General features: G+C 37.8%; 1 protein-coding gene across 15 annotated transcripts in view; it reads left to right on the top strand.

Annotated features, from left to right (window-relative positions):
* SNX14 (sorting nexin 14) overlaps positions 1-13022 on the top strand; it is a 371843-nt gene that overhangs the window by 314225 nt on the left and 44596 nt on the right. For 7 of the 15 annotated variants that reach the window (XR_014805338.1, XR_014805366.1, XM_084959445.1 and 4 more), the window contains exons 7-12: positions 2802-2886; positions 7347-7503; positions 8835-8910; positions 9643-9687; positions 9796-9876; positions 9973-10087. The exons of 4 other annotated variants lie outside the window; for them this stretch is intronic. Coding sequence is in view for 9 of the 11 variants with exons in the window: in XM_084959445.1 (XP_084815571.1) it covers positions 2802-2886; positions 7347-7503; positions 8835-8910; positions 9643-9687; positions 9796-9876; positions 9973-10087 (559 nt within the window). In the remaining 2 variants the exon portion in view is untranslated. The remainder of the gene's footprint in view (positions 1-2801; positions 2887-7346; positions 7504-8834; positions 8911-9642; positions 9688-9795; positions 9877-9972; positions 10088-13022) is intronic. 4 more of the 15 variants (XM_084959456.1, XM_084959431.1, XM_084959449.1 and 1 more) reach the window with 1 other exon arrangement.

The following is a 13022-nucleotide window of genomic DNA, read 5'->3' as shown; positions in this document are numbered from 1 at the left end:
TGCTGGATCCTTAACCCATGATTACTAGTCAGATTCATTGCCACTGAGCCATGACAGGAACTCCCCCACTTTTTTATTCTAACCATTCTAGTGGATGTGAAGTGATATCCTGTGGCTTTGATTTGTGTTTTTGTATGACTAATGATGTTGAGTGTCTTTTCAGATAGTTATTGGCCATTTGTATATCTTTTTTTGAAGAAATGTGTTTTCAATTTTTTGCCTTTTTTAGAGTTCCCATTGTGGAAACAAATCCAACTAGGAACCATGAGGTTGTGGGTTCAATCCCTAGCCTCACTCAGTGGGTTAAAGATCCGGTGTTGCTGTGAACTGTGGTGTAGGTCGCAGATGCGACTTGGATATGTTGTTGCTGTGGTTGTGGTCTAGGCGGGCAGCTGTACCTCTGATTAGACCCCTAGCCTGGGAACCTCCATAAGCTGCAGATGCGGCCCTAAAAAGCAAAAAGAAAAAATTAAAAAAAAAGTTTTTTGCCTTTTTTTGTCTTTTTATTATTAGCATGTAAGGGTTCATTATCTATTCTGGATGTAGTTCCTTCATCAGAAATGTTTTGCAAATACATTTTTCCACATTTTGGATTCTTTTTATTTTATTTGCTTACTATCCTGGGATATAAATGGGTCATTACCATACTTATTTTATAGAAAGATAGCAATACTCTTTGTCACAGTGTCAGAGGTAGTCACTGGTTAAAGGATTAGGCTTGGGTGATGTTATTCTAGTACAATGATCTGTCCTTGATACTGTTGCCTGAGCAATGTAAACTGGCAATTTGGAGATAATGAAAATAAACAAATATTTAAGGTCTACAGTGGTTTTTTGGGTTGTTTTTTTTTTAAATCAAAATTTAGTGACAAACTCAGTATTTAGTGACAAACTCAGAGTTTTATTTTTGCCCTGAAGTCTCTAAAATGGAACTTACAAATGAAAATTTTCATTAGTATTCTTAGAAGTTTCCATAAAACATTTGAAAACTAAAACATCTTGTTTATCTGATAAACATGAGAGTATTATAATCACTGAACCAGGAGAGCAGGGATAAATGAAGAGTAATGTTATTTTGCAAAAAAGGCATACTGCTATAAAAAATATCCCCACTTACTGAGCATGTTTGATCTCATATAGCCAAAAGATATCTGTAACTGCTCTGGGTTTTATTGGTAAATCACTGAAATTTGGGGGGTTTATGATCCATCAATCTTACTAGTTTTATTAGCCTATGATTTTTTCCCCCTCTGCCTTAATGTGGAATTTTAAAAGTTAACATAAAAACACTATTGATGCAGTCTTCTCATGCTTTTGATAGAGGGAGAATATAATGTGTTGAGTTTTGTGATGAAGATAAGCCTTGTTGAAGTGTAGTAACATGCTTTTTGGTGATTGACTTAATTTGCAGATTTTTTTTTTTTTTTTTTTTTTGCCATTTCTAGGGCTGCACCTGCGGCATGTGGAGGTTCCCAGGCTAGGGGTCTAATCAGCCCCATTTCTAGGCTTGTAGCTGCCAAGCCTACACCAGAGCCATAGCAACGTGGGATCCGAGCCGCATCTGCAACCTACACCACAGCTCATGGCAATGCCAGATCCTTAACCCACTGAGCAAGGCCAGGGATCGAACCCTCAACCTCATGGTTCCTAGTCAAATTCATTAACCACTGAGCCACGACAGGAACTCCCAGATTTTTTTTTTAGTTATTTTATTTTATGCCTCTTTCATGTGTGTACTTGTAAGCCCCCATCCTCTCTCCCTAAACTGCCATAGTCACTATAGTCTCCAGCCTTTATTGTTTTTTATTTTTTCCTTTTTATTTCTGCACCTGAGGCATGTGGAAGTTCCTGAGCTAGGGTTCAGATCAGAGCTGCAGCTGCTGGCCTACAACATAGCCATGGCAACATTGGATCCAAGCTGTATATCTTGTATATCTGTGACCTACACTGCAGCTTGCAGCAATGCTGGATCCTTAACCCTCAGAATGAGGCCAGGGATTGAACTTGCATCCTTATGGACCCTATGTCAGGTTACCCACTGACCCACAGTGGGAACTTCCAGTTTCTAGGCTTTCAATTGAAAAAATGTTTGTGGGGAATGATAAAACTTTAGGATGCTTCTGTATATCTTAATACCAGGATTTATCCTGTAAACTGAATGAAAAAGTTCATTTTCAAGCAACTTTAGGAAACACAAATTTGTAACTTCAAAGGGAGGATAAGTTACTTGAGGTTCTTTTTTCTTGAATACATTTAGAACAAACTCATTAAAGAAATAAGTCAAGAATAAAGATACTATTTTGTGAGAAATTTAGTGTATAGAGTATGCATATTAAGATAGAGTTTCATTACTATGGCAGAACAGCTGTCTAAAGTTATAGTTAGTATGCTCTAGGAATGTAAAGTGCTTTTATATTATAAATATATATGTGTGTGTATATATATATTTGCTTTTTTAGGGCCATACTCACAGCATATGGAAGGTCCTGGGCCAGGGGTCAAATCGAAGCTACAGCTTCCAGCCTATGCCACAGCCACAGAAACGTGGGATCCAAACCTTGTCTGCAATCTACACCATAGCTCACTGCAACGCTGGATCCTTAACCCAATAAGTGAGGCCAGGGACTGAACCTGCATCCTCTGTGTACTAGTTGGATTCGTTGCCACTGAGCCACAATGGGAACTCCAATATTGCTAATTTTTAAGATCAAATATTACAATATCTTAAATATAGTGTTCCTGCTATTGAAACTTAACTGATAATTTTTTAAAAGTTTTATTTTAATGTTGAATTTTTTTAGGTGGATATTCCATCCATTATCACCAAGAAACTATTGAAAGCAGCAATGAAGCATATAGAAGTAATAGTTAAAGCCAGTCAGAAAGGTAATACAGTTTTCTGCTACAAAGTTTGAGGGATTCCATTTTTATATACCAACTTTCAGCTTAAATGTGTAAGTTTGAATACTGATACATTGACTGATATACTCACAAATGTTGTGATAGTATTCTTTACTTTTATTTATTTTTTATTTGCTTTATTTTTTTAGGGCCGCATGGGTGGCATATGGAGGTTCCCAGGCTAGGGGTCCAATCCAAGCTACAGCTGCTGGCCTTCACCATAGCCACAGCAACACCAGATCTCAGCTGCGTCTTCGACCTATAGCACAGCTCACAGCAACACTGGATCCTTAACCCAGTGAGTGAGGCCAGGGATCGAACCCGCAACCTCATGGTTCCTAGTTGGATTTGTTTCCGCTGTGCCATGATGGGAACTCCTGTTTTTTTTTTTTTTTTTTTTAAGTTTATTTTATTTTTTTATGAGAGTGTTCTTTACATTTATTTATTTATTTATTTATTTATTTATTTATTTATTTTTGTCTTTTCTAGGGCCACACATGCGGCATATGGAGGTTCCCAGGCTAGGGGTCTAATCGGAGCTGTAGCCGCCAGCCTATGCCAGAGCCACAGGAACACAGGATCTGAGCCACGTCTGCAACAGCTCACGGCAACGCCAGATCCTTAACCCACTGAGCAAGGCCAGGGATTGAACCTGCAACCTCTTAGTTCCTAGTCGGATTCGTTAACCATGGAGCCATGATGGGAACTCCTGTGAGAGTGTTCTTTTAAACTGAAATCCTTTTCAATAGTTTTTAACCATATAAGTGATTGTGAGAACTCAAGAATCTATTAAAATTAAAATACAGTTAGCTAATTTTTAAATATGTTTTTGATTAGTCTTATCTTTTTTTTTTTTCTTTTTGTCTTTTTAGGGCCACACCTGTGGCATATGAAAGTTCCCAGGTGAGGGGTTGAATCAGAGCTGTAGCTGCCCGCCTACACCACAGCCATAGCAACACAGGATCCAAGCCATGTTTGTGACCTCACCACAGCTCACGGCAATGCCGGATTCCTAACCCACTGAGTGAGGTCAGGGATCAAACCTTTGTCCTCATGGATGCTAGTCAGTTTCTGCTGAGTCATGATGGGAACTCTTTCTCTTTTTTTGAATGGTAGTCTGTTACCTTCATTACTTCCTCTGAGTTATCTTTCACATCTCTTCTCCCCCTTTTCCTTAATGATTTCAACAGTTTTAGCCTATCCTAGCCTAACATATATGTGCCACAATGTTATTTTCACAATGCTACAATTCTCGTGTTACCTTCCTACTAAAAAAAATTAGTGACTCTGCTATAGAGTCAAAACTGTCTTACATTTAAACCCTTTCCTATTTAGTCAAGTATTTTGGTCTATTCTCGTCCTTCATTATGTGTTACGTTTTAGCCAGGATGACCTTTTTGCAGTTTTTCATATATGTCCTGGCCTCTATACTGTTACGAAACCGATTAGTATCCATGAGGATGTGGGTTTGATCCCTGGCCTTGCTCAGTGGGTTAAGGATCTGGCATTGCCGTGAGCTGTGGTGAGGTCGCAGACATGGCTTGGATCATAGGCCGGCAGCTACAGCTCTGATTCGACCCCTAGCCTGGGACCTCCATAGGCCGTGGGTGGGGCCCTAAAAAGACGGAAAAAAAAAAAGGAAAAGGTCAGTAGTTGCTAAGGGTTCATGAATGAAAGAGAGAGAGATAAACAAGTGAAACACAAGGGACTCAGGAGGCAGTGAAACTATTCATTCTAGTACTGTGATGGTGGATACATGGCATCATGCATTTGTCAAAACGTATAGAATGCATAACAGAGTAAAACGCTAATGAAAGTTATAGACTCTAGTTAATAGTAATGTATCAGTATTGGCATATAGGAGTTCCCTGGTGACGCAGCAGGCTAAAGATCTGGCATTGGCACTATAGTGGCTCAGGTCGCCAGTCTGGTGTGGGTTCAGTCCCTAGCCTGGGAATGCTGCATGAGGCAGGTGAGGCCTCCCGCCCCCAACCAAAAAAGGAGTTCCCGTCATGGCTCAGTGGTTAACGAACCTGACTAGCATCCACGAGGGCTTGGGGTCAATCCCTGGCCTTGCTCAGTGGGTTAAGGATCTGGTGTTGCTGTGAGCTGTGATGTAGGTTGCAGACAAGGCTCAGATCCCATGTTGCTGTGGCTGTGGCGAAGGCTGGTGGCTACATCTCCAGTTCGACTCCTAGCCTGGGAACTTCCATATGCTGACGGTGCAGCCCTAAAAGAAAAAAAGACAACAACAACAAAAAAAGTGTATCAATTGTAACAAATGTACCAAACCATGTAAGGTGTTAATAGTATGGAAACTGTATACTTTCCTTTCAGTTTTTCTGGAAACTTAAAACTGCTCCTACGTAATATTTACTGGAATTCCCCCTGTGGTGCAGTGGGTTAAGAATCCAACCAGAGGGGCTCCGGTTGCTGCAAAAGCATATGTTCTCTCCCTGATCTGGTGCAGTGGGGTAAAGGATCTAGTATTGCCACAGCTCCAGTGTAGGTCACGGCTGTGGCTTGGATTCAATCCTAGGCCCAAACATTTCAAAATGCCATGGATGCAGCCATAAAAAAGCAGAATTTACTAATAAAAAACCCCACTTTTCCTTTTTTTTATGACAGTAAAGTAGACATAACAAAATGGCTACAACATAGTTACTACCTACTTTCTGGTGTGTTTTTACTAATGACAAGACAATGATTTTGAAAGTTAATTTTTTTTATTTAACAATTTAATTACATATATTTAAACTCTTCCACTTTTTAACTATGTTGAAGGTGAAACTATTTTGTTATGATACTGTAAGATGAACACACAAAAAAATGTTAAATAAATTATATGACATCCTTCTCATTCCTGAGGAATTTTTCATACCAAAGGGCAAATTAACTTATAATTTAACTTCCACTCTACCTATAACACAGTTTTCCCAAATGTGCTCTAATTATATGAACTGAAATAAATGCCACTGAAATAGGGTAAAGATTCTCTTCACAGACTCCATGATTTTAAAATCTGGCCTAGCATGCTGATAGGGGAAAACATGTTTTATTTTTCTCCTACTCTTTTGAGGTCTATAAAAAGGACTGGCAATATTAATACTTTTAAGTTTTAAAATAGTTTAGTGCTTGGCCTGTTGAGAAAACTTTGTTAATATAACTTTTTTTTTTTTTTTTGCTTTTTTGGGCTACGCCTGTGGCATATGGAAGTTCCTAGGTTAGGAGTCCAATTAGAGCTGCTGGCCTACGCCATAGCCACAGCCACAGCAGCATGGCATCTGAGCCATGTCTACGACCAATACCACAGCTCATGGCAATATGGGATCCTTAACCCACTGAGTGATGCCAGGGATTGAACCTGCATCCTCAAGGATACTAGTCAGGTTTGTAACCTGCTAAGTCACAACAGGAACGCCTCTGTTAGTATAACTTCTGTCATCAGTTAATATTTATTAAGTAATCTAACTTCGGGGACTTACACGGTAATACAGTTCTGTACCACTTGTGTCCTATACCCTGGGGAGAAGATACTAAACTTAACCAAGGAAACCAGTTTCTATATTGTAATTACTTTAAAAGGTTACCTGAATGATTTTGATTGGAAAGAAGAGATAATAAAGTACTTTAAGAAGGATTTTATGTTTTGGCCATGCCTGTGACAGTTTGAAATTCCTGTGCCAGAGATTAAATCCGTGCCACAGCAATAGCTAGAGCCACAGCAGTGACAACGCTGGGTCTAAGCAGGATTTTTTTTATATTTGCAGAGGATGTAAATTAAATGTTACAAATGTAACATTTAAAAACAAAAGCTTTGTGTATGCTAGAAGATGTTTTCCATAGTTTTTACCACTTAAAACTTTTTGCATTTATTTAACGTGTAATGATATGAGTTTAAATTTTTGTTTCCCCAGGGGTAGAGGGCCCTTTTATTATTTATTTCGAATAATTTAAAAACTTTTGGCAGTTCCCGTCGTGGCGCAGCGGAAATGAATCCGACTGGGAACCATGAGGTTTTGAGTTCAGTCCCTGGCCTCTCTCAGTGGGTTAAGGATCCCGCTTTGCTGTGAGCTGTGGTGTATGTTGCAGACATGGCTCGGATCTGGCATTGCTGTGGCTCTGGTGTAGGCTGGCAGCTACAGCTCTGATTAGACCCCTAGCCTGGGAGCCTCCTTATGCTGTGGGTGCGGCCCTAAAAAGACAAACAAAACAAAACAAAACAAAACAAAAACCCAAAACCAAAAACAAAACTTTCAGCAAAGAGGAAAATTACTTTCTTTATATCCCATTTGTGAAAAATTTCTCAGTAGAATGTGTACTGGAAAGAAAGGAAGGGTAAGAAAGGAGTGGTTATGTTAAATTATTTTCTATTTGTTTGTGGAATGGCTGAAGTTATTAAATGTTGCTTAACTTCTTCCAATATTTATTTCTTATCTCTATAGTAGAAAATACAGAGTTTTTACAGCAAGCTGCTTTAGAAGAATATGGGCCAGAACTTCATGTGGCTTTGAGGAGTCGAAGAGATGAATTACATTATTTAAGGAAACTTACTGAACTACTTTTCCCTTATATTTTGCCTCCTAAAGCAACAGACTGCAGGTATAAATAGATTGGAAAATGTCATAGCAGTATTTACATATCATGCCATATGTATATTTCTATTCTTTTTTTTTTTTTTATGGTTGCACCTGAGGCATGTAGAATTTCCCTGGGCCAGGGATTGAATATGAGCTGTAGCTGTGACCCATGCTGCAGCTGTGGTCACACGAGATCCCTTACCCAACTGTGCCCAGCCAAGGAATGAACCTGTGCCTCCACAGTGATCCATGCTACTGCAGTTGGATTCTTGACTCACTTGCCACAGCAAGAACTCCTATGTATTGCTATTCTTTTTTTTTTTTTTTTTTTTTTTTGTCTTTTTTAGGGCTGCCCTGGCAGCATATGGAAGTTCCCAGGCTAGGGGTCGAATCAGAGCTGCAGCTGCCGGTCTACACCCCACAGCCAAAGCAGTCCCAGATCCGAGCCTTGTCTTTGACTACACCATAGCTCACTGCAGCTCAGGTTCCTTAACCCACTGAACGAGGCCAGGGATTGAACCTTTGTCGTCATGGACACTAGTTGGGTTTGCTACTGCTGAGCCACAACAGGAACTTCGTGGGTTATTTTTAAAAATGAATAAATGTATTTATTATTGAAGTATAGCTAGTTTACAATATATTAGCTTCAGGTGTACAACATAGTGATTCAGTTTTTTATAGATTATAGTCCATTAAAAGTTGTTACAAAATAATGACTGTATTTCCCTGTGCTGTGCAATATATTCAACCATGGCTTATTTTTAGTGATGCACTTTTTTTTTTTTGGCTGTGTCTGTGGCATGTGGATTCCCAGGCCAGGGATCAAAACCACACCACAGGAGTGACCTGAGCCACTGCAGTGATGATGTCAGGTCCTTAACCTGCTGAGCCACAAGAGAACTCCTTTAGTGATGTACTTTAAACATTACTTTATTTAAAATGTTTAATTTTAAAAATTTTAATATTTTAAATGTTTTAATTAAATATTTTAAACAAATTGTTTTATATTAAAATATTTATAATAAAGTAATTACACTGTTACAAGTATTATTTTTACATATTTATTGTATTTAAATTTTAATATTCTGAGACCTTGTTTTCTAATGCTTACTCAAGTTCCTCCTGCTGAAGAAATGCTTTTTCCATCTTAAATAGTATTCTCTTTTAGCCAATTAAAGGCTTTAAGTGTGGTCTTTGAACCAGTAACATGAGCATTACTTGGGGGCTTGTTAGAGATGGCAGAATCTCAGGGCTCACCTCAGACCTATTGAATCATAGTCTACATGTTAACAAGATTTCCAGGTAAGGACTGATGTAAATCACTAAATATATACATTATTGTGCCTTTTCCAGATCCCTGACCTTACTTTTAAGAGAGATCCTCTCTGGTTCAGTGTTCCTTCCTTCTTTGGATTTCCTAGCTGATCCAGTAAGACGTAAAAAATTTTTTTTCTTTAGTTGTGATAAAATACATCTAAAATTTACCACCTTAAATATTTTTTTAAGTACAATTCAGTGGTATTAAGTACAGTCATATTGTTGAGCAACTATCACTGTTATCTATCTCCAGAACTCTTTATCTTCAAAACTGAAACTTCACCCATATAAACTAATTTTCTATTCTTCCTAGCCCCTGGTAACATTCCTTCCTAATTGTACTTTCTGTGAATTTGACTACTCTGAGTACCTCACCTTAGTGGGATGATGCAACATTTGCTATATTTGGCTTATTTTATTTAGCGTAATGTCCTCAAGCTTCATCCATGTTGTAGCATATGTTAGAATTCTCTTTTCCAAGCTGAGTAATATTCCATTGTAGGTGTATATCACATTCTGTTTATTCATTCATCCATTGATAGATACTTGAGTTGCTTTTACTTTTGATCCAGTAAGATTTTGAAGAAATATAAATAATTTATAAATGCTTTAAATGCCAAAGTCAGAATAACTTTTCCCATTTTCACCTTTAAAGGTTGAGAACCCTGTATTACAGATTTTTTAAAAAAGTCCGTCTGTATTACATAAGTGCAGATGCTTTACCACTGCTCCATTTGTTTCTTCATTTTTCTAGAATCTTTCATGATATGATAAAAGCTTTGAGAATTCTGGGCAGAATACAATAATGGAATTGTCTTGATGTCTGTTTATTATTTTCCATTAGGATGTTGTGAATCATTTGCTTATCATCTTCATAGATGACAGTCCAGTGAGTATCATACATATTAGAAAATACTTCAGATTGCATTGAATTTTGATTCATATCTGTAAAACCAAATGACATGTTAATGACTTAATTAATTCTCTTTCTTTAAAGCCTGAAAAAGCAACTGAACCACCTTCCCCTTTGGTTCCATTCTTGCAGAAATTTGCAGAACCTAGAAATAAAAAACCATCTGTAAGTATTTTCAGGAATAACATTAATTTTGATATAAGCAATTTTATCACGTATTTATATAACCTTAACTTATTCCTCCTCCTATATTGTATCAAGGTGCTGAAGTTAGAATTGAAGCAAATCCGAGAGCAACAAGATCTCTTATTTCGCTTTATGAACTTCCTGAAACAAGAAGGAGCGGTGCATGTGTTGCAGATTTGTCTGACTGTGGGTGAGGTTTACCTGTGTACTTTACTAAAGTCATTGTTAAAATTGTTCATTTATTTGAATATTTAGATCAGATCTGATGTTGTAGTTGTCATCTCTCATTGTACTAAGTTTCATTTACCAGATATTCTAAGAATACCTATAAATTGTCTCTCAAGTGTCCACTCCTTTCCACACTGGGATATAATCTGTAACTGACTTCAGCCAAATCCTATTAGCAGAAAAAACCTACTAAAAATTCAGAATAATGAAAATACATTAAAAACCCTTTCATTAGTGTTTTGTCACAGTTTTTGTTAGTATTATTTTGATTAAATAATAAAATAGAAAATGTTTTACTTTATGATTTCTATAGCATCTTTTTTTTTTTTTTTTTTTTTTTTTGTCTTTGTGCCTTTTCTAGGGCTGCTGCCGTGGCATTTGGAGGTTCCCAGGCTAGGGGTCCAATTAGAACTGTTGCTGCAGGCCTACACCACAGCCACAGCAATGCGGGATCCGAGCCGTGTCTGCAACCTACACCACAGCTTACAGCAACGCCAAATCCTCAACCCACTGAGCAAGGCCAGGGATTGAACTCGCAACTTCATGTTTCCTAGTCAGATTCGTCAACCACTGAGCCATGAAGGGAACTCCTCTATAACATCTTATATGATTGGACTTAGAGACACTGGTATGGACTATCTGTGAAAAAATTAATTTTTATGCACCTAATTTCTTTTTAAAATATACATTTAAAAAAATTGAGGTATAATTTGCACTATGAAACTCATGGAACTTAAATGTACATAGATTGATCAGTTTCAATAAATCTGCACATCTCTGTAACCTACACCTTTATTAAGATAAAGAACATTTCCATAACCCTAGGAAGTTCCATTAGGGCTCTTCCCAAAAGATCCACCCCTGCTTCCACTCCTGCCAGAGCACTCACTGGTCTCATTTCTCTTAGCACAGTTTTTTGCCTGAACAATTTCCTTATATGAATGGAATCTCATAGTATGTACTCTTCTGTGCCTGGCTTCATTGATTCAGGATAATACATTTTAAGATTGATTCGTGTTGTTGTATAGATGAGTAGTTTGCTCTTTTTTACTGCTAAGTAGTAGTCTTTTGTTTGAGGGTACCACACTTTCTTTTATTCATTCTCTTTGTAGGTGGATAATATCTGGACTGCTGTCACTTTTGGGCTATTATGAATTAAGTTACTGTGCATATTCTTGTACAGGGCTTTCTGTTGGGCATATATTTAATAACTGGAAGTAGAATTGGTGGGTCACAGAGTAGATACATGGTTAATTTTATAAGAAGCTGCCAAATTGTTTTCCAAAGTGATTGTACTGTTTTATTCCTCATGCAATGAGAGAGTGCCACATACTTACCAAAATTTGATAGTGTTTATCTTTTTAATTTTAGCCATTTTAGGTGGTGTATGGTGGTATCCTGTTGTGCTTTTAATTTGCATTTCTCTAATAACTAACGGAGTTGAACACTTTATCATGTGCTTATTGGATTTAAATGTCTTTCTGTGGAATTGTCTTTTGTCTATTTTTTATTGAATTGTTTTTCTTTTTGTCATTAAATTATAGTAGTTCTTTATATATTCTATATACATGTCTTTTTGTCATAGATATAGAATATATTATGAATATGAATTATGAAAAGTATTATGAATATTTTCTTCCAGATTATGTCTTGTCTTTTCATTTTCTAAGTAGTGTCTTTTTTTTTTTTTTATTGTCTTTTGTCTTTTTTGTTGTTGTTGTTATTGTTGCTATTTCTTGGGCCGCTCCCGCGGCATATGGAGGTTCCCAGGCTAGGGGTTGAATCGGAGCTGTAGCCACCGGCCTATGCCAGAGCCACAGCAACGCGGGATCCGAGCCGCGTCTGCAACCTACACCACAGCTCACGGCAACGCCGGATCGTTAACCCACTGAGCAAGGGCAGGGACCGAACCCGCAACCTCATGGTTCCTAGTCGGATTCGTTAACCACTGCGCCATGACGGGAACTCCTAAGTAGTGTCTTTTGATGAACAGAACTGTTAAATTTTGATGAGCTTTAGTGTATCCATTTTTTGTTTGTTTTTTAGGGCTGCACTCATGGCATATGCAGGTTCCCAGGCTAGGGGTCTAATTGGAGCTATAGCTGCTGGCCTACCCCCCAGCCACAGCAATGCCAGACCTGAGCCTACGCCACAGCTCATAGCAACGCTGGATCCTTAACCCTCTGAGCAAGGCTATGGATCGAACCTGCAGCCTCATGGTTCCTAGTTGGATTCGTTTCCACTGCACCATGATGGGAACTCCTAGTGTATTAATTTTTAATTTTATGGTTAGTGCTTTCTGAGACTTCCCTAATAAATCTTTGCCTATCCTAAGTCAAAGTGATATTTGCCTGTTTTTCTCTAGATGCATTGTAATATTATACCTTATATCCAGGTTTGTGATCTATTTTGAAATAATTTTTGAGTTGGTATTAGGTAGGGTGAAAGTTCCTTTTTCCCCCATATGGATATTCACTTTTTCCAGTATTTTTGAGGAGACTTTTCCTTCCTATCTTGACAAAGCATTTGACTGTATATGCATGTGTCTATTTCTGGATTCTGTCCTTTTCCATTGATCTGTATGTCTGCTGTTTTTGGTCAATACCACAATCTTGATTACTTTGGCTATTAGTAAGTCTTGAAGTTAGGTGGTTTAAAGTCTCCCACTTCATTCTTTTTTAAGATTGTTTTAACTATTTTAGGTTCTTTGCACTTCCATATAAATTTTAGAATCATATTGCCAATGCCTCCTCCCTCCCTCAGCCTGCTTGATGTTTTGATTGGGGTTACATCGAACCTGTAGATCAACTTGGGGAGTAATGAGATTTTAACAGTGTTTAGGTTTCCAGTGCATGTACACAGTATATTTTTTTCATTTATTTCACCATTATTTAATT

This window comes from Sus scrofa, chromosome 1 (assembly GCF_054392235.1).
Source record: "Sus scrofa isolate SSC_HxYL_T2T_F1_AM1 chromosome 1, Sscrofa_HxYL_maternal_Yorkshire_Landrace_v2.0, whole genome shotgun sequence".
Lineage (NCBI taxonomy): Eukaryota > Metazoa > Chordata > Mammalia > Artiodactyla > Suidae > Sus > Sus scrofa.
Note: the sequence above shows the minus strand (reverse complement) of the source record. Positions and strands in the feature narration are given on the sequence as shown.